Source organism: Osmia bicornis, chromosome 2 (assembly GCF_907164935.1).
Source record: "Osmia bicornis bicornis chromosome 2, iOsmBic2.1, whole genome shotgun sequence".
In the NCBI taxonomy this organism is placed as follows: Eukaryota; Metazoa; Arthropoda; class Insecta; order Hymenoptera; family Megachilidae; genus Osmia; species Osmia bicornis.
The window spans coordinates 8,361,223-8,388,605 of NC_060217.1; the positions used below are offsets into that span (position 1 = coordinate 8,361,223).

General features: G+C 43.2%; 1 protein-coding gene across 2 annotated transcripts in view; it reads right to left on the minus strand.

Moving 5' to 3' along the window:
• Positions 1-27,383, minus strand: part of LOC123988617 (protein trachealess) — an 87,801-nt gene that overhangs the window by 47,085 nt on the left and 13,333 nt on the right. The window contains exons 2-4 of one of the 2 annotated variants that reach the window (XM_046289311.1): positions 20,153-20,185; positions 12,844-12,891; positions 7,151-7,180 (exon numbers count right to left, since the gene is read on the minus strand). In XM_046289311.1, the coding sequence (XP_046145267.1) occupies positions 7,151-7,180; positions 12,844-12,891; positions 20,153-20,185 (111 nt within the window). The remainder of the gene's footprint in view (positions 1-7,150; positions 7,181-12,843; positions 12,892-20,152; positions 20,186-27,383) is intronic. The other variant, XM_046289312.1, reaches the window with a different exon arrangement.

Genomic DNA, 27,383 nt, shown 5'->3' on the forward strand with positions numbered 1-27,383 from the left:
ATTCATTACTCTCATTCAGTTTCTTTAATGAATCAAATTTACACGTGTCTTTCGGTAACAAGTATCGTCGACGATGGTATAAATATTGATTAATTGATTTCTAAATGAAAATTTCACTTGGATTCGAACGATCTGCGAGTCGCAACAGGGTAGACGATAAGATACGAAGGGTGTATTAATCAGATGGAGAAACGTCGTTAGACGGAGCGGTGTTAGCGCGGCAATCTTGTAAAACATTATTCTAACTAAACTGTCATAAACGGGAGGAAATGAAAAGAGCTGCTTAATAGGTTATGTATGCAAATGCCGGGTGGCAGATTGCGCCGAGTGCTCTCGAGTGAGAGAAATAGCAGTGGAAGCGGTCGAAAGGGTGGATCTCGTCACCCCTTCCGACTAGTCGAATTTCCAATGACGAATTCTATCTTCCAGGGTTCGCCTTCCAAAAACATAATCGTCCAAACGTGATCGTTTATAAGACGTATTTCGAGCTGAGAAATTTTACAAATTTTTTGTAGAATATTTGCAAAGTAAAAAAAAGTATAAAATTAAATAATTCGTTGACCAATACCGTCTTGAAAATACGTCCTGGTCTGATACTCGGCAGACCGACTCGACAGTTTTTATCGTCCTCTTTATGGACACGGGACGACTCGTTTCGAAGGCACGTGTCATTATTTACGAGGTTGCCTCTATTTTAAAAATGATACCACGGCTTAAGACGCGAAATTTATAACCGAGTACCAGCCATATGCGTTCTCTTTGTGAACCGCGAGACCAATGTTTCTCGGGATATATCTATAACGAATACGCGGCACTTGTAATTCATGAGTTCTCCTAACATTATGTGCTAAATATCTTTCGTTATTCTTCCATAACCCACATTTACGTTTCTACTATAATATCCTGCATCTCTGTATCGTGTAATAAAAAGAAGAATTAAATTGGATCGAGTTAGATTGTTGAATGTTGAATTGAAAAAGGTAACGCAAGAAATTTTGCGGGTGAACGATAAGAAGTATGCAGATTCACCCCGGAATTGATACAATATTTACAGAATCCTCAATGTTTCAGTAGCACACACTGGTCTGCTGTATTATTTATGCTCCATTGCTTATGAATAACTGCTTCTATCCGAAACGCATACGTATCTCGGACCCAAAGTGGAATTTATATCGCGGTAGTTCCTCTTTTTCCGCCAACGTGCTTTCTACTGTTCGTATTCATCCTCGGAACGAGGCAGAGATGGAGATTGCTGAGAATATTAAAAGACTTCTATTCGATCTATTCAACCTTCTACGATCTTTAATAATTATTAATAGAGATGTAAAATTTCTAAATTTTGCAAGGTTTCTCAAAGTGTTAAAGTAATTAGAGTAATTAGGGTGAAATTAAAATGGAACGATATTGAGTGTCGAATAAATAAACAATGTACAAAGTTCCTAAATTTTGCAAGGTTTTTCGAAGTGTTAAAGTAATTAAAATATTCCTAATTAGGGTAAGTGAAATTAAAATGAAACGACACCGAGAGTGTCGAATAAATAAACAATGTACAAAGTTTTTAAATTTTCCAAGGTTTTGTCAAAGTATTAAAGTAATTAAAATATTTCTAATTAGGATAAATGAAATTTTAATATAACGATACCGAGTGTGTCGAACGAATAAACAATGTACAATGTTAGAAAATAAATCGGCACGAGGCAACATGTTCTGGCCGCGGTGAGATTTCATTAGAGGGCCGGTGATATCGGAACGGAAAGAAGTCCGTGTGCAATTAATAAACGTTCTCGATCGACGTCGTATATCAGGATGGGTAATTAAGCGCGTAACTATAGAATCTCAAGGCGTGGCGGCAGCCTCGGCATTCCGGGGTAACCTGTTGTGCCACGTAGAGGGAGGGCGTATTATTAGTCGCGAGACGCTATAAATATAAGCCGTTACGAATTAAAGGAACCTCCCTACTCTCTTTATTACAACATTTTTAATTACTGTGAAATGGGTGGAAATTTTTTTTCCCCTCCAGCTTAGCTGCCGCTGCCCGTTTTCTCCTTTTACGAGCTGCGAGAAAACACACGGCGCTAATTAAACGAAACGTTTCAAATGCCGAATCGCTCGCGTTGCATCGACCCTTCTTACACTTTGATACAACCCTATTTTATTTCTTCCAATACGATCGTTTCATTCGTCGATTTAAATTACCTCGACGAGCTATGAAATTTATTAAAAATAAGCGTCGAAAGTTTCTGTCACCGTTTCCTTTTTTCTTCTTTTTTTCATTTTTATCTAGACAGGCAACGCGGATTCTCGGCGAAGGGAAGCGCGTTAACGCTCGCGTCGTTTGCATATTCTTTTGAAAGCAGACCAAGGAGGAAGAGTGTAATCCGTTTCAGTCGCTCAGTTTATTCTGCATTGTGTTAATACACATACAATGGAGGCTCGCATAAGATACGGTTGTACATGTAGACCAGACTCGCGCGACCTATTCAGAAGGTAAGTATGCAATTGAAGAAAAATGCATCTCCTCCTCTGGTCGGGTCGCTCAAAAGCTCGGGAAAGCATTTCCATACATTTACAATTCTATTATGCATTTCTTTATGACGACCTCGTTGTAATAAGAACGGGGAGGCTTATTAGTGGCTATCGGTACCAATACCGGAATCATTATCATTGAAAAATGCAAACTGCAATTTTTTTTCTCCGCAGAAAATCTTCTTAAAATGATCATCAAATTTTCGAGTATATTTTCTAGGAAATATCCATTTCCATTCCAATCGTTCGAACAAAGTAGCAGACCTTTCCTCACCGAAACTATACGTCAACGATTTGCTTCGAGCGGTTCGGTCGCCGCTGTATTGTCATGCAAACTAGCCGGTGAAAGAAAAAGGAAACTAAATAAAAACGAAGAAAGGAAACGCGATTCCATGGAGCAACGAAACGTTCAATTCCGGCCATCCTCGAGTAGAAGGTAATATCGCGAACTACAGGTCTTCGATGTTTAATCGTCCGTCAAATTCACGGTACATAGGTTTGCCATCAATTTCTTCGCGAACCGGAGAAAGAAAGAAGGGAGAGTGAAATTTTCCAATACGGTACAAACAAAACACAGGGTATTTTTACAGAAAAAGAAACGCGGACTTGAATTTTTAATAGATTCGATCACGATGTATGCAAAGGAGGGAATACCGTTCAAGTTTGATCGGGTGATTGCGGAAGTTCAGACGGCGTCACCCTCGATCGAGAAAAGATTCCGCATGGTCGGTTATTAGAAACTCTAGCGCGGGATCGTCCTGGGAACTCTTCTCAATTAAAGCCAGGTAATATATGCATCGAGTTTCAGTGTCCTGTAGCGGAAGCCGCGATAGGGATTCTAAGGAGCTGGCCGAGACGGTTTGATTTAAGATGAGACGTCAAGTGTAGCTACTTCGAAGGGCGAGAGCAAAATCCTTCGTGTCAATTCTCAGAGCAATCTGCTGATGCAGATTAGGATAGACCATCTATCCTTTATCCGTGTACAAGTGGCTTCTTCGCCCTTCCCTACCGCACCTCGATTAATTGTCCTGACGGAATTAACATCGCCAGTTTCATTCGCGCAATTTCTTCGCATTTCTTCGACGATGAATTATAATTTATAAGCAAACTTCGAATTTGATATATTTCCCTTAAGGATAAAAATTAAATTGTCGAACGACTTTGAAAATGGTATTTTCGAGGAGCTCGTTACAGGGAATCGTTCAGAGTAAGGTAAAGGTAAAGCGTAACAGGTATTCCGCCTATAAACGCCATGGGAATGTGTATGTATGAAAATGAGGAAGAAATTCAAAGCTCCATATCTGTCGCGTTCACTGCAACGTATAACCATTTCCAATCGAATGGTCTTCTACCCTCTGATATCGCGATCCTTATCACTCTTCCCTTCTCTTTGATCGTCCCGATAGCTTCAAGATCCGAGGAAAGTTATCGAATTGAGATTAAAATTTGCAAGAATGCAAGCAAAATTCCTATAACAGCCAGTTATTCGCCCTGGAACGAGTGTCACGAACGACTGCACTTCTGGCACGAGGGGGTGGGTTACGAGTCGGATTAGGGCATCGTGGAAACAACGGAGGGGTTCGGATCCCCCTTGACCGGGACACTTAGAACAACAATAAGTCAGTAATCCGCGCGGACCCGTCGCGCGTTCGGGGAGGCGATGAAAAATGTAAAAATCCGGAAAACCACTGCCCCGTGACAGTTCAATACATTTTAAATGCGTTCCGGCGCATTTGTGGGATACGATAAGCAGCCTGGATACCGGAGACCGCACGAACACCCCAATATGTCCGTTATTTATCGTCAGATTTATGGAATAAATGAGCAGCGTGCAAACCGAGCCGAATACGTCCATGCTTCTATTATTAACGGAACGGATAAATATGTATGCAGAAAAAAAGTGTAGAAATTTTGTTTGCTCGAACCGAAAATACGGGGTTGCTCGCGTTGAATTTAAAAATAAAAATATCGATCCGGATTTTCGGAAACGCTTCGGTATTTCGTTTTTTCAAGGGGGTTGTACAATCCGAAGCATGGAAATACAGTTCATCTCGCGCGAAAAAAGAGTGCTCGAACCAGGGTGCGGAGTTTACGCCGGCAGCGTTGAGTAGATCCTAATAAAAGACCATAGTCGGCTTATCGAATCTCGGCTTTGCGGTGGCGGAGAGTGTTCATAGCCTGTAGCCATTTTCACCCCTCTGTCAACCTTCAACCTCCGTTCCATTATCCTAGCCTTCCGTCCAAGTATCATTTACCAATAACCCCAGCATCTTGAAGAGCACTCTTTCTTACCATACAATATACACATTGAAATAAATCATTTTAAACTTTGTCTTTTGCGATAAGTAACGAACAAGGTTGTGATAAGAGGAAGAACGAATTAAGAGGAAGCTCTCGATGATGATAGACCGAAAGGATGAACGAGGAGCGAGGAAAACGCGAGAGAGAAAAGAGGATACGAAGGTGGAGGGTTTGATGGAATGCCTTTATACGCCGCATCTCTATGAGATTCTTTCACGACACGCCGATTTAAAATGCCTTTTAAGACGGCAGCTAGGGATCCTTGGAATTGTACCGGGCTCAATCGAACGTTCAACTCTATACCCTCTGATGCTCCGTAAGTTGCATTCCTACTTTCTACCTTAATAAGAAAGTCCACGTCTCCTCGCGTCTATACTTATGCAACGAACCGTGCTCGATTACTACGGAGTCAAACGAGCAATATTTCATTTACGATGTCTGATCGAATCGATTGAAAATCGAAGGCTAGTTGAGAAAAGAGCATCATGGAGGGTACCTACCCCAAATTCTAAAACTGTGTTTTAGAAAAATTTCTTTTTTCCAAATGAAATTTTCAAAGGTTCCTCGAAGACTCTGTCAATCTCTGCTTAATTTCCCCGAACATAAAAATGACAATTCCAATTCTAAAAGGAGGGCGGAGGGTTTAAAGGGGGGAAAATGAAGCGTCGCACGAGCCAGGGAAGACGAACGAGGGGGTCCAAGCGGTCCTTCGGGAAACAAAAGCGCTCGTTTGGCCGCATTATAATACAACGACGGCGAAACATATCACACAACTTAAAATCGCAGTCGACGTCTGCTTTGCAATTCCGTTCGGCGATACGAATTTTTACATAATCGCGTTTCGAGGATGGATAACATTTATACGAGATAATTGCATCCCTCGTGTGGTAAACAGACGTCGAAACGCGTGCAGGATAATGCACGAGCATTATGGAAATTTTTGAATTCAAAGCGTCGATTATTTTTTTGTCACATGTTTCTTCGAACGAACCGAATGTCGGATAAATTTTAACATTTAATTTCCTATAGGAAAGGCTTATTTCGAGGAGAGATAAATGGTGGTTGGTGATAAAACAACGGGTTGTTGCGTAAGCCCACGTAAAAAATCGCCGGACCACGAGACGTTTTTGAACCGGCCATTATGGAGATTCATAGGAAGTATCGTGCCTTATATTATGCGTATGCAGAACGGAATTACGTGTTGCACCGATCGCGTCGGGTGTACGTAGAAAATGCGTAGCGGCTCGGAAAGTTTCGGTAATGGGCATTATTATTCGCGGGACCGGTACCGATTACGGTTCTCCAAGCACATTCGAGACTTGCCGTTTACTCCCATTTACATTGTTAATAGAATCATTATTAGGTTATCGTGGCGATTTATCCGGCTAATTGGAGCCGGTCGAAGCTGAAGGAAAAAATGCAACAACTTTCGGCCCTCCTTCGAAGGGTCGGTTAACGCGCCACCGATCTCTTCCAACGGAATATTCGAACGTTATTATCCCCTGGCCGATGCACAGCCAACGAAATCATAGAGCAGCGAAGGTTTGCATTAAAAAAAAGGAAAGAGTTAATCGTCGAGTAGCGAAATAATTACTTTCGATCTCCTCTCGGCGGTCTCGTCGCTCCTCTGTTTAGCCCGCAATGGAAACATCGATTTACAAATAACAATTAATTTCCATACGAAAAATTCGAGACACTGTCTTTCGATTAATAATTTAGATTACGCGCGACTGAGTTTCATCCTCGAAATTTCATCTCTCCCGTCGATCGTTTCACGGATCATCGTTGGGAAAAAGGTAAAGTGCCATTAAATTCGTCATTTCGTGATACAAGCTCGCTTGCCGGCCAATTTACATGCGGACAAAAAAAATCCTCGACACTTCGAAACCTCCCAACGCCATTTACTCCTCATTTTCAAGCGATTCCAGTTCATTCTCCTTACGCTTCCAGTTTCGTCGAAGCTATTAAACCGCGTCGGTTGTTGCACCCTTCAATTTGAACGGGTCATTCGATCGCGTCAAACGTAATGCAACTCGGAACGCTTTTCACACGACACACAGGATGTTCTTTTCGAATGCAAATTATCTGGCAGAAATAAAAACAAAACGCTTTAACATTCTCAACCCTTCGCAGGTCCTAATCAAATAAAACACTCTTTCTAAATTATACTCTCCTACACACCCTGTTCCCAACAGAAAGAATAAAGAAATACCATTTCGATAGCACAGGAAAGAAAAAGAACAGAACAATGAGGCTGGAAAAGGAACGAAGCTCGAGCAAGATATTAAGAAATTGCATGCATTTCGACTAAAATAGAGCATACCTCTCGAAAGTGTAGTGTTCCTCGTCATATCTGTAACACAGAAACAAGCATCGTCAACTAAATAGCATTGGTGCTGGACATTGCGCGGAAAGAAACCCAGTATGTACAGTATCGAGCATGGTTGCCTACGGAAAATGGCAAATCATTTTGGAGAAAAAAGCCCCCCACCAGACTTATCTCTTAGGAGACATTTAAAAAATTTTCCTAATAAACCTTTATACACGACTGGTGGAGTCTTCTTCTCCTACATTATCTCCTTCCTCGAGGAAGTTCACGGTGCTCGACACTGTACCCGAATCGTTTTATAAACTAGTTTATAAGCCTTTTCAGAGAGCCAGAGAAAGGAGAATAGAGACGAGCAACGAGATAGAGGAAGAAGGAAAGAACGAGACCTGAAAGAGGACAGAAAGTGAAGAGGAGCCTGGATGAAGATTCAGTTGGAGAGAGAAAATGGGAGAGAAAGAGAGAACCGTGAAGATTATTTGAGCCGGTAGACGGGTAGTTTGGTGCACATAAGTAGTTATACCTATAAGTAGACATAATCATCACCAGCGTAGGTAGGCAGACGGGTAAGGTTAATTTCCAAACCCCAGTATTATGGTACCCGAATCAACTTTTCCATAGTATAATAAGCAATTTTATGACCTGCACTCGTAATTATATTGAGATTAGATAAGACCGGCCCGTTTAGTTTGCAGGGTCCAAGCCCCCTTCGAACGTTTGTCCCAGCGGAAATATTCAGCCCCTGTATTATATGCATTTTTTATTCGGCGTAATTTTATAATTTGTTGCTTAAATAAAATGATGGGGCTTCAATTGAAATTCAAAATTCCCCGAAAAAATCTCCACTTAACGAAAATAGTTAAATTTTCTGCATTCAATCGATCGACAAATTCGAGAAATTCGATCGAAACCCAGCATTCGTGGCCCCCAAAGCGAGGCGTGTCGCTTTTTGCCGGACGAAATTCAAGTTCGCGACAAACAAGCCCTGTGACACGGTGCATTTACAATGCTATTTTTCTCCTAAATGGAACTTCTTCTGATATCGCGATCGAGAAGTCAGCTTTGCGGCCGTTTTTCCGAAGCCATCGAGCGGAGCGGTCCTGCCAGCCGGAATGTCGGTCGAACGGATAAAAACCGAATCAAATATCTACTGTTCGGCCGGGCCACTCGACTAATGAAAATACCCATTGTTAACCCGTTGGTTTTGCACGGAGAAATTTTCGGACCCAGCATCCCGATCTCGTGTGGCATTTCACTGCCGGACGTATTAGGCTGAACACGCAATTACTGCGTTTCTTTCCGCTCGTTTCATCCCTCCTTGCACGATGTACATACTTCGCCTATCTCCTCGTTACGTGGTTCGAATCTACCACCAACGTGGTCCAATTCATTCAATCTACACCGATTTCTCGAAAAAAATCTCTAATTTTCTTAACAACAGACTATGTATTCAAATTTTTTAAAAAGAAAGCTTACTGTCTTTTAAAGTTCCTTTCTTTTCCATGAAAAGATTCGCCATCCAAAGGCGAGCGTTATCTCGATGCTCGGTCAATTTACACGGCATTAGGGTCCGCGTAAATAGAGGCTCGACTGATTTAATTTCCCGTAATGGCAATTGACTGCGATTGTCGGGACAGTCGACGTTCCCAGCGGGAAACGCGGTTCCTCTTTCGTTGTCGGAATAGCACGGACAATTTCCAGAAAAAAACCTTCGAGAATTTCCTTTCCCCTGATGGAAATCGCTTATCGATACAATCTTAGAAAATCACTGTAATTATACACTGACGTGAAAATGATTTGGCAATTTAAATAATAATCTCTATAGGGGGTGTGGTTTTGATCTAAAGAAAAATTTTGATCACAATGGGTGCAGGGGATGAAATGCGTCTCTATGTCGTATTCCAGAACTATTGACCTCGAAAGAAGGTTGGTTTCATTGAAGGAGCCGGTCGATACCGCGATGGAAGAACGTGAAAACAATTTGAATCGCGGGCAGCCAGCTTGGCGCTTGGCGGCGAGGCGCATTCATTTGGGATCGGTTTTGGAACGGTTTCTCCCTGATCCGCATTTAAGTTAGCCTCACGTTCGGCCGCAGCACGTGATCCAGCTGCTCGAGAGGAATCCCACGTATCCGTGACGTCACTCTATCTCTGCCTCGTGTGCAAGCCGATAGCAGCGCGAGACTTCTGTCTAGTCGCTGACTTATTAGGAATTCCGCTCGTCCCACGTGCAGAAATTCGGCTGCGCCACGTGCATTCGCCGGACGCACGTTCTTATAATTTGCCAGACGTCGTTCGACTGCTTAAAACCCGACTTTGCCACCTTCTCTTTCTACCTCTTCCCGTTGCTCATTGATTCGCGCCCCAAACTCCTGTCGACCATCTTCTTAAAGCACTGACTACCATATCCGCTCGTTAAAACGGGATTTAAGTTCATTTTCAGCGAACAAACCCATGGTTCACAGAAAAGAAGAAATAGCAATTAGAATATCCTATTGATTCGAAAAGCACTTCATCAAATTTCTATGATTTATAATAAAAACTGACGTTCCAATAGATTACCATCCAATATTTTTCTTCCACCTATCTTTCGGGGGTATCTCCTATCTCGCGACGTTATTTTCGAGGGAACGACGCGGTTTTTGCGGTACGATCGGCAGACCGAATCATTGCTATTAATCACCACATTATCATTTAATTGATACTCTCGCGGCACAACGTATAATACCGCAAATATATGCGGAGGACGCGTATTCTTCGGGACGCGGCTAAGAAACTTTTTACCCCCTAAATCACGTCAGATAATAAGTCTCCGCGAATGTCCTAACGTACGGGGTGATTATTCACGATGATAGATATCGTAGCCGAATATTCGCATAATCCTTTCTTTATATTGGTCGATCAAGGGAAAAAGATTTGTGGACGAGCACCCTGTGGCTAAACCACCTTCGAATCTTGCACCCTTTTATATAAATAAATATACGTATAGAATCTAGACACTTCGAAAATGAAGAACAGAGTTCGACGGGTAACTTCGGCAGGGCAAGGAGAGAAAAACAGAAAGGAACATCTTTGAACGACGTTTCATCGTGACGAAAGAAGAAACGGAAAAAAGCAGAAACAAGAGGGAAGAAAGGGAGAAAGATGGAAGGAAGAGGAAGACTGGAGGATGCCTGACACGAGTCGGTGAAGAAGAGAAGAATGCTCAGTATAGATCACCGTGGTGGAGCGTAACGCGGCATTGGTTACGGTAGGCGAGAGCGTAGAAACGTTCATTGTCGAGCTTTCATAAGACTGAGAGGAAATGGTTGCGACAATAGAGGGCCGCTGGCAACGGAGCGAAGAGGAGGTGTCTCGGCATAAGAAAAGTCGTCTTGCAAGCGGAGCCGATGATTCCGTCTCTCTTTTACCGGGTGTATTCGAAGCAACCCCCGACGGAAAAATCCTCCTCGTCATTGTTTCGCTCGTTTCTACGCCTTTCAGCGTTATTTATCGGCCGGTTGAATATTCAGTCGGCGGACAAAACCATCGGGACACAATCAGGGGGACACGTAGGTCCGGCGCGTTCGCGGTTCAAACGGCGTGGCCAGTTAAACGGCCGCGGAAAGGACGTGGTCGGTGCTCGTCGGATATTGTTGGACGGCCGACGTTGGACGCGCCACCGTCAACGCGAGCACAATGCCGCAAGAACGACGGAATGCATTAATATTAATAGTGGCACCGAGAAGGAGTCTGCCGTAACGGTTGCCACAGTCAGGTGAGCCGCGATCCTGGCCAACTCGGACGAAATCCCTCTTCGGATATTTTCGCGAATTCTCTTCCTCCTTTTTTCAAAATAATTGATATAGGATCTAAGTAGTTCGTTCGTTGATTATCGAAATCGTCAACTTTCCCACATGCAGATCCATCCGCTTGTTAAGCTGGCAACAGAAGCGGAGGCATACTTGCCATTCGATAAGCTTGTCGCCTGCAGCATTGGCTACGCCTCCGAGGTCGCCACCCGTTTACGCCCACGTACAGGTACCTTTCCTTTATCATCACACCTTCACGGTTGTTCGTCGTTCCGCCACGTTACACGAGCCGCTCCACGCAACTTCAACTGTGTTCAATGTACATGCACCGGACACCTCCGCCATTAGTACGTGCTAACGTCCAATCGTTCCAGCGGGATATTTTAATCTCGTCACGGGTAAACCGTGAACAAATCCAGAGGCCAGATATTTCCTATTAGACTTTCTATAATATATTTTCAAATTGAAATTCAAAACGTTAGAATATTAAAAACTATACGTTCCGTACCGAAATTCATTAATATCGTTAAAGGATCTCATAAATCTGAGACAATGATCTACGTAATAACGTTCAAGTGAAACAGAACAGCACGAAAATTTGGACGAAATCTTAGCGAAGATAAGAGAAACCGCGTTCTGTTGTCCCTCAGCTCGTTCCTCGCCATACAACAATACAACAGTCTGATGAATTATTGTCAACAACAGAATGGGTTAGGACCTTACGCAGAAATTTTATATATATATCTACAAGGCGGCATCTTCATAACGCGAGCAAAGGTTTTGATAGTCTTGTAGGTTCAGTCCTAAAGAACGCGGCGAGATGGAGAACGAGATACAACGTGGCAGATGCTTTGTTGCTCACCGTGGCATAGGTGTATGAGTCACGGTTGTATTAATTAAACAAACTGCGGAACCTTATCATTTATCCCTAAGAAGCGACGATTGTTTATACAATTTTTCTTTCTTTCGTTAAAGAAACTCTCTCGACAATTACATCGAACAGTTCTAAATTCACCTGATCGTGAGAGAAGGAAACCACAAGAGCAAGTGTGTACGTGTGTGAAGCCCAGGGAGAAATAAGACAGTCGGTGTGGAATGGCTTGGGTGAGCCTGATCCGACTTTGGATCGAGACCCGTCCGTTTCTTTGCTCGCTTGACCTCGTCGGGTAATAAGAATAAATGTGATTCTATTACCGGTTCAATTGTTACGACGGCGGATAGGCCGTTCCCGATACCGAATCGAAGGGTAGATGATCGCGACCGATAACAGCGGCCCGCAACGATTCTACCTGGCCCACCACCACCGTTTCTCTATTCCTGATAAGCCTCTATATCGATATTCCGATGGGCTACTCGATTGTTTGCCAGATTATTCTCGCCCGTTGTCACACAACCATCTTCCGATATTTGAATGAAATTTGTACGATCGTAACCGTATCGTATCGAGTATCAGATCATTCCATAAGTAATGTCATTCTCTTTAAAAATCATAATTCAGACCCCTCGATACTTCAGATATCTTTCTTGAAAATTTGACAATTCTAAAATTTTATTTTACTTATGGAATAATAATCTGATTTTTAAGAAAATAATCATAATTGTAATCCCTTGATACTTCAGATATCTTCCTTGAAAATTTGACAATTCTAAAATTTTATTTTACTTATGGAATAATAATCTGATTTTTAAGAAAATAATCATAATTGTAATCCCTTGATACTTCAAATATCTTCCTTGAAAATTTGACAATTCTAAAATTATATTTATGGAATAATAATCTGATTTTAAAGAAAATAATCATAATTAGGATCCCTTGAGAATTTGACAATTCTAAAATTCAATCTTACTTATGGAATAATCTGATTTCTAAAATAATTCAACATTTTGTATGAGTACTCACCGTGCGTTGACAGAGGTAGGATTCCCAACGTCGTCCATGGACGGTTTCCTAGAATGAAACCACGAATGAAATTCGTTATTGTTCGCCTGTAGCTGCATGATCGCGGGGTGTTTATACGTGCTGTACAGATTCGACGTTTGCCACATTCTGTTATACATTCGCGCGTCCATCGTTAATTAGTCCATTCGAGTGTCCCACCCGAAGATTGATTAACTTTCAAAAGCACACCCCATTCCACTGAACTTCCGTTCTCTCGAACAACCGAAGCAACATCTCGCACCGGCGTCCCGAATACAACTAAAGTTACCATGGATTGCTCTCGGAAACGTAAACAGTCAGCAGGAACAAACAGCTCGAGACTCGGCTCGATTCAAAACAATGTTCCATTGCACTTTGAATCTCAATGTCCAACATCACCGAAGTCACAACGAATGATTATAAGAAACGTAAACAGTCTGCGCGAACACGTGATCGGACAGTCGATTGATGAAAAATTTCATGCAAAACCTCGAGCATTCGAGAGAGAGAAGGAAGAGGATGAAAAGGAGACACGATTGAAGAGAAGACTTTTGACAGGCGCAACACGCACGCGGTCTGAGGGCGTGTGCATAAGTGTCATCGAGTGAAGGCGCGTGTCGGCCTCATGCTCAGCCTTGTCCCAGCCACCCCCGTCGAAAATCATCCCCACCAGAAGGTTGTGGTGGTGGTTGCTGCGCGCGTCCCTCCAGCGATTTCCACGCGGCTTCCAACCCTCGAACCATCGGGGCTTGTTTAACCCCTCGACGAGCACCGTTCCGATGTTAATTGCCATCGAACTGGCCTTTTCGAGGTAAACCATTCGATCAAAAAGGTAAACGGAGGTGAATGATTTCGAAACGTAGGGATTCGAGGTTTAATTAGATAAAATTACGCTAAGTAGAAAAGGAACGGTATTAACGTATGGATAGAGGGGTTAACGTTAGAAATGAAACGACGGTGCGAGTTTGACCCGGAATCACCAGGTTTCCGGGCGATCATGTTTTTTTGATCAGCCCGAGCAAGAAGTCGGTGCTCCATCTTCATTTGCCTGAGATCAGTAGGGCTACGATGCCAATAAAACGGGCTATCTCGGTGGTGGATTGTGTATCTGTGTCTACGCCACCCTTCTTCTGACCCGAAACTTCCACTCGAAGGGAAGATCAGCGATTAAAACCCGAAGGGATTATATTCTTAGGATGTATCGACACTGCGAAATTTATGCAAACCGATATCACCGCGAGATATTTTTTTTATCCTTATCTTCGTGTAGGAAACGAAATGCTTCAATTTTCGTCTAATTATAATAAAAGAATGAAAATGACCGCAAATTGTTAATTATTTTTCAGCTAATTGCTTCGGACACGGTGTCACTGTTTTGTAACCCCGAGACATTCTCCATTGTTGTATTACACAATTTACGTGGACGAGCGGGAGATAATGGAAAACTTTCACCGGTTTTAATGATGAACCGCGGTTAGGCAGGCGTCTCATTAGCAAACCCGTGATACTTTTCCTACGTAAGAAAAAGCGAAACCCGGTTACGCTAGATTTTATAACGCCTTAACCGGTAACTAGTCTGGTTAGTAGACGTCCACAGAGAAGCTTGAATCCTAACCACCTCAACCTCCTTTTACGTTTCCTATGCCGTGATGTTACGACACGATGATGCTCATCGCCACCGACGATGTACACCAGGCATAAACGCTAATCACCATCTTCTTTTCTACCTTCATTCCTTTTCTTATGATTCTTTCAAATTTCGATCTCAGTTCTACATCGATGGGATAACAGAAGATAACATTTTAAATACGCGCGATTAATTGTTCCTCGACCTCGAGGTAGCCAATTAATTTCACACCGGCTTTAACTCTAATCCAAAAGCGGAGGTATCCTATTTTTTTCCAATTAATCGCCTGCAAGAAGTAAAATGTCGAAGCGCGAACGGACGCCCGTGAAAATGGATTTGGACCGGATCCGCGTGGGGGATAAAAAGAAGCTCGCGGGGATCGCGAGGACAGCATCGGTCGGACGGTGAATCGGGCAAGAAAAGAGGAGGCTTTCAGCCGAGGGGGGTTTCAACGCAGGCCAGAAGTAAGTATCCGATACCAAATTAAATGATAGGACAGCGTGTGCGCCGCTACCGGAGACCTGTCCTCATTCCAGCGCCATTTTCGGAAAACAGCATTTCATTGCCGCTCGAACCGATGAGGGATTTAAAAAAAGAACACAACGCGAGAGACGGAAAGAGAAAGAGAAAGAGAGAGAGAGAGAGAGAGAGAGAGAGAGAGAGAAATTGAAGAAAAGTTCGAACAGGTACGTACATAATCGCGCACAATGACGATCCGTATACGGCTCGGATCGGGTAAAAAGTTATTTGTCAATTAATACACGCGTAGCACACACGTATCCGGCATGAATACGCATGGACAGGCGAGACACGAACGTCCCTTGGTCGTGACGGTTAATGTTGTCGCATTACGCTGATGAGAAGAAGCCAATCACTGGGGTATCCTTTACGCGACGGCGAAAAACCAGACGAATCCGAGTGGATCGGTGGAAGAATCGTTTCTAGAGACCACGACCAACTACAATGGAATGCTTTGACCGGATCCGATGGCCGTTCAAGATCGCACAGGACGGATGGATCTTGAAGCTGCCTCGTCACAGACCCTGATCCTCCACTGTCGATTCGTCACGCATTTTTAACAGTATACCGCACAAAGCGCTCGAAATTGCCCTCGTCGCGTGTCCCTCGGTACTCGCCGCTCTTACGTCAACATCTACTTGCAATACTCCTGAATTTCATTCGGATAATACATTACTTAACGCTTCCGAAGACGTTTCATAAATTTAATATCCTAATGTTCAAAATTAATAAAAGGAAATAAAATAAAAATTAAACGTAAACGAGGCTACAGCACGTGGAAAGGGCGCCCTCGACCCGTGGCACGCCACCCATTTTCCATTGAAGGAGGAGAAGAAGAAGAGCGACGAGTTACGCGCGATTATATTAATTAGCGAATACCGTGAACCCGGGTCGAAAAGAAAATCGCCAACGGAGCAAATATATATCGATGACGGGGCGAAAAAAGTCGGAATGCAAAAGTACGAGGTAAAGGGAAGCGGTTTGGCACATTTTTTGAATCGCAAGAATGCCGATACAAGCTATTAGAAGGAGAGACGAGCTTCTTACGTGGAATCGTTAACCTCGACGGTAGCCAGCGATAAAAGACGTCGCGGACGAGCTCTGAATTAATGAACGAACGGATGTAAAACTGTCGCCTGGTTAACTGTCAGAAGAAACGGAAAGTGAACCAGATATTTTCGTGTCTATGGAAACTTCGATGTACAAAATGAATAAAAATATGCTTAAATTTATAAATTACCATTCTTTTATCATAACAATTCTCAGCCGAATATCCTATTAAAAAAATTGCTAGAAATGAAGGTTCTATTGTAGCTGAAAGTGTAAAGTCGAGTATCGTCGAACGATTTCATCGGTTCCTCGCCACAAGGGTCAAGTGTAGAAGAGAAAGAAAGAAAGAGAGAGAGAAAGAGATAGAGAATGAACGTGCAAAAGAACGAAAGAAAGAGAAGTTTGTACGCGCGCGTGTGCCTTGTGGTCACCCGTGGGGCTCCCATTCAACCGGTGGCTCGACTCGCCCACTCATTCCTTCATTCATACACACTGCACGCGATTTGAATCGATAAGCGAAACCACGGAAGCGAATCGTTCCTATTGGCTTGCTTGCTACCACTTTGAACGCGTTCGCTACCATGGGGGGTCTTCGTTGATCGTCTCGAATATCTAACGCAAGGAAGTCCTAAAAAAAAGTTATTTAAAACATGGATATACGACAGGGGAACTCGAATCCTTTTATGAATTTCAAAATTTGAATAATTTGGTAGCGTGATCCTAAAAAGGGGTTAAAATCGATAACACCCATCATCCGAGCGTGCAATCAATTTTCGATCGCGAAATCTACCTTCCCTAAACCTGTTCGATCCTCCTCGTGCAGCGATCGCGAGGAAGCATAAGGAAGATCCAGAAGAGTAGCAACAACACGGGAAGAGAAGAAAGATAGGGTTGACGTGGAAAGAAGAAGAGTCTGCCGATCGTGGAGACGAGGTGGACGGAGGCGGCGAAAGTTGGAGGTGGAGGAGGAGGTGGTAGGATGAAAAGGGTGAACAAGGGGGGGAATACGACCGGTCGGCTGGACAGACGGACGGGATGGAAAGACAGACAGGACTGGAGACCGCTCATTACGGGCGGCGCATGCGCGAGGAATGCGGCGGCTCTGCTCTTCTCGATACAATAAATATAGGATCGGATCGGATCGGATCGGCAGGCCAAGCGAGAAAGAAACGGAACGATCGGGTTCGGCTGACGCATCGTGCAAGAACAACGGAGACGGAACGAGCAGCTAAAAGAGAGCGAGTGAAAAGCAGAAAGGAGGAAAGTAAGGATGAATCGATGAACGAATCGACGGACAACAATGCCGAGCGTAGTAACGACATCCAGTTAAATCGAAAGCCAGCAAAAAAATACGCCCGGTTGTTTAAGAGACGGGTATACGCGGCCGGTATGCGTAGCACTGCTTTGCGATCGTTCCTCGATCCCGGCTTCCGGCAAACAAACCGATCCGGACCTTGCGGTTATTGAATTCACGAGGTTCTCCTTAGGTTCATCGATATCTTCCGATTGATTTGATTGATTTTCTAATTCGATCGAATTTTATTATGCGAAGATCGGTATGAAAAAAAGTTGCACGAGTTGATGTATTTCAACGGACAAATAATGTTACTATCTCGAGGAATACTTGGAAAGAAACGAGGCAGCAACGTCTCGTAACCAGTCTGTTGGCAGAAAAATTGGACGAGAGTCATAATCGAACAGGCCGGTTCGCTGGTAACGCTAATTAAAATCATTAGCGGACAAACCGATCGGTAGAAAAAGTTCAAACAGACGGTAATCCGGACACGTTTTTTATTCATTACCGATAATTTCGTCGAAACAACGCCATTAGGCGAAGCGGAGAAGCGCGCGCGTTGGCGAGTTAAAGGATCGTGATGCACTTGAAAGATGGGCACCCGGTTGAAAATTGTAGGGAGCGGACGTGGCCGATGTATTCGCGATATAAACGCTGATCAATCAGCTCGACTCCGAGCATTTAATCGATAGTTTAATAATTATTAACCTGCTTCAGGGTAGCGGCCCCCCTCCGCAAAATTACCCGCTTTACGAATTCCCATCCTAATAGTTTTATTTCGCGACTTATAAATTACCCGTCTCTAACGATCCGTTTCGGTTGAACAGCTCATTAACGACGCGTATAAATTATTCCAACGATATTTTAGCGATACCGTCTGGTTCTCTTTTTCTTCTTCTTTCGATTTTATAATAAAACAAACATTTGTCAAATATTGTTTTACAATTTTCTTGAAAGTTAAATCCCGTCTCGATATTACTGCAAGGAATATATATATTAATAAAAAGAAATTTTCCAAAACGTTAACTCGTCAAAGAAGAAATCTGATACAGTAATATGTAACACATCGTGATAACACTGCTAACGAGGACTTTCGCATAATTTATCTTGAGATCTTTATTCCCAGTTCTCAACACCAGTCAACGTAATCATTTCACATGACGCTTCTGTCCAATATTCATCAAGATTATAATAAAGTATACGAGAAAACAAGAAGAACGACTCCTCGTACGCCATGTAAAATGATGGTAATATATGTGACAGTACCGATAATACCGATCAAAAGTATCTTATTTTGCATAATTTAACTCGAGCGATTGATCTCTGTTCTGGATGTTACTCGATATGATAATCAAGTTAAAAAAGAAACCATCTCCTGTCCAATATGCATCGATGTTCCTCCAAAAGATAGCATTAAACGAGAGACAAGATGAAACGTTAACGAACAAGTTTGTCCTGTGATTTAAATACATACGAATACGTCCGAGTGTTCAGCAAAGTGGACACAACTTGGGGATGCAATTAAAACGTTACAATAAAGACATTAGCGATCGATAATTTCCGTTGATGAACGGATCGAAGAGAGAATCATAAAAACCGACGTCGATTCGATGAATTATGAACGATCGATTAAAATACACAGGTGTGATGCGCGATTTTATTCGACGACCAATTATACCGATTTCTCGGCTCGAGGTAGTCGGACGTTTTATAAGGATCTAAAGATACGGGACGGACATATGCTGATAGTGTCGCGAGAGTTATTAATTACCGTGGTTCGACTGCTAGTAATTAGCGTCGGATCAGTTTCGGTTAATTGCATCGGGCCCGGTGTCGTGGTTAATTACTTTCCCTAAAACGTTGCCTCGAATCCTTGAATTTTTGCCCCCGACTTAAAATATTTTCTTCGCGAATTATGAACGCAACGATTATTGGAAAATCGAAATGAACCGTATTCCGTCGAACGAGTATCGACGACGGTTAGGGGGAGTAAAAAGAGGCGGATTTCGAATAGGTCGGGGCGAAGGGAGAAAGTATTCCGCGAACGGCAAAAAACCGGCATCGACATGTCGATCGAAAGAAGTGTCGCTAATTTGATGTAGCCGATGTATACGGTGGATGGTATAGCTGCGGAGCGGTTCGGTCACTCGCGAGTTGATTTATACCGATGGGCAAGAAGCTCGTGGCAAAGCTCGTTGGCTTGCTCATTGCTTCGGCGACCGCTTCGCCTCTGTACTCACTTTGAACAATGGAATTGCGTCGCGACGTCAATCTCTCTGTATTATTCACCTCGTCCCTGTCCTTCTCCCTTAGATCCTTCGGTTCGTTGTTCCCTCTTTCGCTACCTTTCCTGCCTTTCTTCTTTTTACACACACGCCTGTCTCTCTCTCTTTCATTCTGTTCGACTGTACGCGACCGCAACAGAGGAATAAATCGAGAGTCTCGGCGATCGTTTAAAACGGTGTTACAAAAGCCTCTTTTCAAGACCTTTTTTCTCAGATCGCTAGCACCTCTATGCGCACCCTCCGCTTTACAGCTTACCGGTTCGCCTCTAATTTCACGGCTATCAGTTCAAGGTTCGCGTGGAATTCGTTGAGCAACCTGTGATCCAACGATACTTCTCGGATCACGATCGAAACGATTCTCTCGAGAGGGTGATTCGTGTGAACCGAACGGGACCATTCGACCGATCAACGTGTGTTTAACGCATTGAAATAGAGAAACTTAATGGACTTTGAAAATGTAGGGAGAGAAGAGCATGGAAAATGAATTGTATAAATTGATTCTGTTCAACGGCTTACCTGTCTGTCCAACAGAGAACGTCCTCTCGATACCTGAAACAATAAAAAAGAATTTCAAGTTAGCTATGGACGTTTCATTTTTGTTCCCTGAAATGTAACAAAATTCGTAAGAGGTCAAGATTAATTTGTTACGGTGCACGCTCGGCCCCGTCAGTCTCCCTTGCGACAGTCACGAAACCCAAAGGACGTATCGCAGCTTACAGGAAAAAGCTTTTATATGAAAGCCTAGCAGTGAATAAGATCGCCGTCGTAAATTGTGCGCGAGGCTAATCTCACGGTTCAACGCGGCCATAGACTTCGCTTCGGTTCTTTGTCGAATTCGCGAGCTTTTCAATTCCTGCCTCCTTACGATTCCGTTACATCGGTATCTTAATATAAGATATTAGATCCGAAGAAAATTCTAAGAGTACCTCCATTTCGAATACCTACAGCATTCCTTGATTCCTATTTCCAATATAATTTTCACCCCTTCACGATTCGATCATCCTCTTCCCGCCAAATTAAAAGAAAAAAAATAAGAAGAAATTTCTATGCCTTCTTTATGAAAAAAATTCAAACTGAGAAAAATAAAAATAAAAATAATTCAGGGGATAAAAGAAAGGGGGAAGGCGAGCATGGTGTCGCGGATGAATCAGGAGGTGCGAAGAAAGTGGGGCCTGTCAACGCGACATGATTTAAAGCCAAATATTACGACAGAAAGCACATTTCTCGAGCGTCCCCCACGTTCGGTTCGCGGGACGGGGTTGGCTGCGACACAAGGGATGAGCCGTAAGTCGTGCAGATATGTTGGCCACGGTTTATTACCGAGATGCCGGAATGGCCCATGCTGGAGGAACATTGATTTAATGCGGGAGTAATTGGGCGACCGGACGTCTCTATGAGCACCGCCACCTTCCACCGCTAATGTGTTCCCGCCCTTCTAACCTTTCGGTTAACCACCATGCAAGCAACCGAGCCACGCTTCCTCCACCCACCAGACGTGAGAAAGGCGAACGCTTTATTGCCGCTTTTATTGCCCGACGAGTTTTAGCCGTAGTTCGGATCGGCTTATGGCGCTTATTAAACTTTGATGTCACCAAATCGCTCGATCCCCCGTACTACCACCGCGTCCATGCCGTGCATGATTAACCGATACAAATTACTCGGAGAAAATAGAACCCAGAGAAGGATCTTTCTTTTCTTCGCCAAAGTTCAGTTAACGATGCGAACGATATCGTCGATCGTTGGAATTCGCATCGCGTGCAGTAAATTGAAGCCTACGCAGAAATTTCCCTGCGATATACGTAATGAAGTCTTTGAGCTGTACAAATTTTATTAGCCACGAATTCGCGTAATCAGAGTGGAAGCGATGCAAATAAATTTGTTATTTTTCTCGTTTCCCGTAACGCGAATTAACCAGTCGGGTTGGATGACCGATAATTACATACCGAGCAAGGAAGAATCTCACCTGACAACGTGGACGCATAATTTATCCATCTACGATTCTACAAGGAAGAAAGAATCGAATTAACATTTTCTTTCGAAGCTCGTTCGAAATTACCATTTTCTGGCAGGATCCAACGGCAGGATCACGGTAAGCGCCACGTGTCGATAAGACGAAAACGGATCGGAAGACGGGTTTCGTGACGGAGGCGTACCGCAAACGTGCCCTGAGAGCAGTCATAATACGTGGACGGGGGGTTTGCATCCACACATGGCGCAATCAAGAGAGAAAGAGTAAGAGTAGCCCGGTAGAACGGTGTAAAGTTTAACTTTGGCTACACCGGCTGCACGGAATGTCCGTCCCAGGACAGGCTGCTTTCCGATCCGAGGGCATGGATCGACGTTGTTCTACCAGGGTGGCTGGATGTGTTCGCGGGGAAAACGCAGAAACGGTCGTTCATACGAACCAAGGGGGAACGGATACGCGTGGCGTAATAACTAAGCGATGTGTCGGCATAACAAGTGGCATTTTCACTCGCGACACGCGCTATGAAAAGAAGAAAATAGCCCTGGAACGACTGTGTCGAAGTTTCAACACGTTTTTCTTCCCGAGAAAAATTCGAGAAATTTTCCTGATACAGTTATTTTGATTTCTAAATTTTCATCCCTAATAATTAGGAAAAGGTTTAAATCCTCGAACAAATATCAAGTGGCATTTTCACTGGCGACACGCGCTATGAAAAGAAGAAAATAGCCCTGGAAAAACTGTATCGCTGTTTTAACACATTTTTCTTCTCGAGAAAAATTTGAGAAATTTTTCTTGGGTCATTATTTTGATTTCTAAATTTTCATCCCTTATAATTAGGAAAAGGTTTAAATCGACCGAACGCTGGTGTTTCACGCGAATCAATCGGCAACATTTTTTTCCCCATCTTCCGGCTGGAAACGTGCAGATGGTATTGTACCGCGTTAATTGTAAGTTCAGAAGGACAGGGGCCGCGTTTGTCCGGTATAAGAAACGCATTCCGGTTTTCGTCCGAAGACATCGGCGGAACTTGCCTCTGCCGATGGTATTGGCAGAGTTTTTCATCGGTCCGCTCGTGTCTCTTCTCCCGACATCCGTGCGAATGTAGGAGCGCAGGGTGTGGTGTCCCTTTCGCTGCTACTGGTTCTCCTGTCTGGTATAATACGTCGGCAAGAATGTTCGCCGTGTTGGTTCGATTAATCAGTCGTTTTTCGTGGCCTCGTTCTGGGCCAATAGCGTCGAGAAAAACTTAACGTATGTGATAATGCGCCAGCTATGGACCCAGCTCTGCGACGAACCGCCTCGCGTCCCTCCGTTTTGTGCTTCTTCGGGATGGAACGTGGACGGTGGACGGATGGATCGTGCCCGTGCTGAATATACTCTACACCGAAACGGTCGTGGACGAGCCGATGGGAGGATCACTGACCGCCACGATGCTGTCTTGCAGGGGACTCAAACTTTTTTCACCACGACAGCCCCGAGGACACGTAACCAGAAGTCCGGCTCAAATATACCCGAACACGGAACGCGATATTTCAGCTGTGATCTTTAACGAGCCAACGGTGACCGCATGCGTTACATACAGGACCGAGCTTTTGTCGATCGATCGAGTTCCACCGTCGTTTCCCGATCGGATGTATCGATACGGATCGTTCTTTGCTTCCTTCCTTCGCTCTCTTCTTCTTTTTATTCTATCCGATCGCTTATTATTGATATTTATTTCCTTTTGCGAATAGATTTATTGCTATTTATATTTATAATTCAGCCTTCGTTTGAAAAAAAAAAAAAGAAAAAAATCTCTGAGAAGTAATATCAGAATTCAGAACGTACGGGAAGCAATGCGTTCTTGCCTCGTTGGACGATTTCGATGGAACAGATTTAATGGAATCGGTATCCAACTGTCGCCGTACATTCTGCATGTAACAACGCAACGATCCCTTGTAAAAACCGTATTCGCTCTTAATCCAACGACGTAAAATCATCCAATTCCACGGCGAGTTATCGCGTACACGCGGCGTTTTTCCCGTTTACCCTCCCCCAACCCTTCACCCGTCAAACGAAAAACCCCGTCCACCGGTGATTAGTCTTTTTACGTTAACCTGGTTAAGATTACGCTTCGCTAGGTAGCAATAAAAAGCTCGGTCTCGCTCGAACGCAAGCGACTTTACCTTTCAGGTAAGAAACGTCCGATTGACACGCGTTATGACATTCCACGGGACCGTTGCTTGCGAAATACCAATCGACCAGATCGAAATCGTTTCGCGCCTATAAAAATGGATCTGGGATTGAAATCGACTTTTCGAAAGGGGGATAGAACTCGGCGCCGTATCGTTTCGTTCCGTTCCGTTCCGTTCCGTTCTGTTCTGTTCTGTTCTCTTCGATAATACTTGCTTTCCCCTACTGTCGCGTTGCCTCACCGTACCTTCACGCTTTAATCGAACACGCTTTTTTACTTTGCACAGGTCTTTGGAAAAATACGCTCGCGCCTCTCTCGTGCTCCACATACGGTACATGGGGATCGAGTGCCGGGACAATTGAGGGTAATTAACGGAACGGAAGATGTGGCAATTACCATGTTTAAAATATAAGCGTCGAGTCACGGTGAAATGTTGTTTATTAAGAGAAATACGAATAGTTGAAATTTAAGATAGCAAATTGCGAAACTTATTATTCGTGCTGGTTTCTCTGGAAAAAAAAAAAAAAAATTCCGGACGTGACGAGGCGATTAGCAGGGAAGATGAAACGGATCACGAGACGGTGGGAAAAGGAGACGCATAAATCGTGTCGCGGTCTCATCGCGTGGACAAGAAGAGGAGAGAGGAATGGTGGTACAGGTTTCGGGAGCGGCGAAAGTTATCGCGCGAGGTGTCCGCGGACTTTTAAATAAAAGTTGGAGAACTCGCGATCGGCAAAAAGAGGCGTTCGGAAAAACACGAGATTTCAATTAAAGAGACAAGCTTAGTAATGAGGCAGCGTGGATTTATTGGCTCGAAAGCCGTGGCGCCTAAACGTCTGCGTGTGTTGTTGGCCTGCGATCCGTTCTGCCGATCCCGGCTCCCTGCTGCCTGCTCGCGCAACCTCCGTCACCAGCACGCGCGTGTTAATGTATGCGTGCGTGCACGTGCCCCTACACCCATTCCAACCGTGCATCGACCCTTTATTCCACTAATTTCTATTCAACTTTTGAAAAATCCTTCGACAATAAATTCTGAATCTAATAAAATTACAATTGGTATTACGATATTTTTTTAAATAAAAAAATATTTTATTCCTCTCGATATCATACTAGTCATTTCTCAAGCCCTTCTGCCATCTTGTATTTATTTTATTTTATTTGTTATCTTTTGTAAAATAGCCGAGAAGGCTAGTAAAGTTCAATTTATCTATCTATTTATCTATCCTCCTGGAATTGCCTCATTTGCATTCGATCGAGATTCATTACCGTATTGCCTGGTAATAGGACAGCCTGATTCCAACATCTTACCCTTTCTTATCTATCTGCCCCCGATTTAATGTCTCATGTTGGTCTTTTCATTCAAATTCAACTGAATTGTAATATTAAAAAATATTTAAATTAATGACAGACTTTAATATCAAGGGATATAGTAAAGTATGTACTTGCAATCAATTTTTGTACCATCGTCATAGACGCGTGAATCGGAAATATTTGAGCAACTGAATGGTAAAATCAAGCCTGAGCAAAGAAAATGGTACAAAAGAAGATTTAGAAACGAGGAGAATATAAGATGAGAAGACACGGGCTCTGAAGTATCTTTTAACAGCGACAATCGATGTCGTTAACTTATCAGAGCGGACAGTGGTCGCAACACTTTGCATAATTGCCGAAGCCTAATTAACTTCTCTCGATTCCAGGTGAGACTTACTGCACAGATAACCACTATTTTCACACGGATAAATGGATTCCGTCAGACACCGCTCTGACAAGGATCCCTGTTCTCTTTTTATACCCTTGGTATCCTTGAAATATTTCAACCCCTCAGTTCTGAGAAAATTATAATTAAATATACGAATTTCTAATAATTAAATTTTTTACAAATTTAAATTACCCGATGGTTATTAAAAAAATATATTTAACAAGTGCATAGAATATCCATCGTTAACTTAAAAGCAGCATAAAATCTGGTTACACTTAGCCAGAGGCATCAAAGACATTTCCTGTTAATAATTTTCAATCAGTACCGTAACTAAACGGCAAAATCGTTCGAGAGAGTCTAAAATCTTTTACACGATAATTGATCCTCTAACGATATAGATTAAGGAACGTCTATAGTCGGCGTGTATACTTTTCTTGTGGCATTAAATAAATTACCAGAACGGGTACTACAACGTCTCAGAAAAATCGATAATCGTGAACGCTTATTACGTTCTCGGGTAATTGCAAAGATGCGTAAAACAATTTTCTTCTTTGTAATATTAAAAATTGTGCGAAGTTAATGGCAGCTAATTTTATCAATAAACCCGAGGCATCTTTGTTTCTAAATGTCAAAACGCAAAATACTTTGGTAATCATACAACTGCAGCTAAAAATGATAGAATCTCCTTTAAAAAATCCACTATTTATCCTTATTTGTAACCCGTATAAGAAATAAGGTTCGCGTAACCACGAAGATGATCCATCATCTCGATGATTATTCGGTCGCAGCGTTTTCCAATCTGCGCGTCAGTCGTTCGTTCGTTTCACGGTTGCATCGATTAACAAGCTTCTTATCTCGTTCAAGGATTTTTATGGGGTACGTTACAGGGGTCGGTGTGTCCACGGGGAAGGGAACATGGTCGGCAGAGTGGCTTTAAAGACACGATCCATCGAGTAATCGTGTTTCGTGGCCAGGCCTTCGATAAAAACGCCACGATACGAATCGATGCCGATCAGCTGCAGGCTACGAATCAACCGTCCACATTATATCATGTAATTTTTATCGGATCTCAAGTACGATCTCTCGGTACACCGTCGGGAAATTATGCATAAGACTGATCATCATTTGCTCGATAGTTTATCGCGGTCCCCTCCTTATCCCACCTTCCCTCCGCGCAACTCGGTGCCAGGCAAAATTGCTAATTTCTCTCCTCTTCCCTATTAAACTGGGCTTAAAGGGCTATTCTAGCGTGATTGCTTCAAAATATTATCTTTTTTGCATTTTTTAAAAATAATTTCCGGTCTTTACGATGAAATTCAAAAGAATTCTTAAAATGATAAAAGAACTGGTAACCCATGGAAAAATGTTTTAATTTAAATATAATCAATCGTTAAACTTGCGAACAAAGTAGCAGCGTTTGTGTAGACACGGAAATTGTATTTCAATGTAGGAAACCGGTGAAGGTATACGCCGTGATACTTTTCGACCGCGTAATCCCTCGTTTCGGATGTTAAAGCGGTGTTCCGCGTGTGTTATTAGGGGCGATTATCATCGAGACAGGGCAACGGTGAACTCCGGCCGCGTCTTGGAATCGTTAGCCACGTTATACGAGGGCTCGCTTGTTATTAATAACAATTCGACCCTGGACCAGCCCTACTTTTCCACACTGCTGCTCGTAAAATTATGCTTTCTTTCCTTTTTCTCTTTCGTTCGGAAGAATGAAGCGCAGTTCATATCCGCGAAACCCTGGCTGATTTTCGGGGTGAATTTAGAAGGGAATTAATTTAACAAAATGGGTAATTCTCCGAAGCGAAAAAATTGCAACTATTATACCATTTCTCATCGTTTCCCAATTCTACCTTGTTTCTTGGCAAACGACAAGAAACGCACCGATATCTCTCCGTACGTT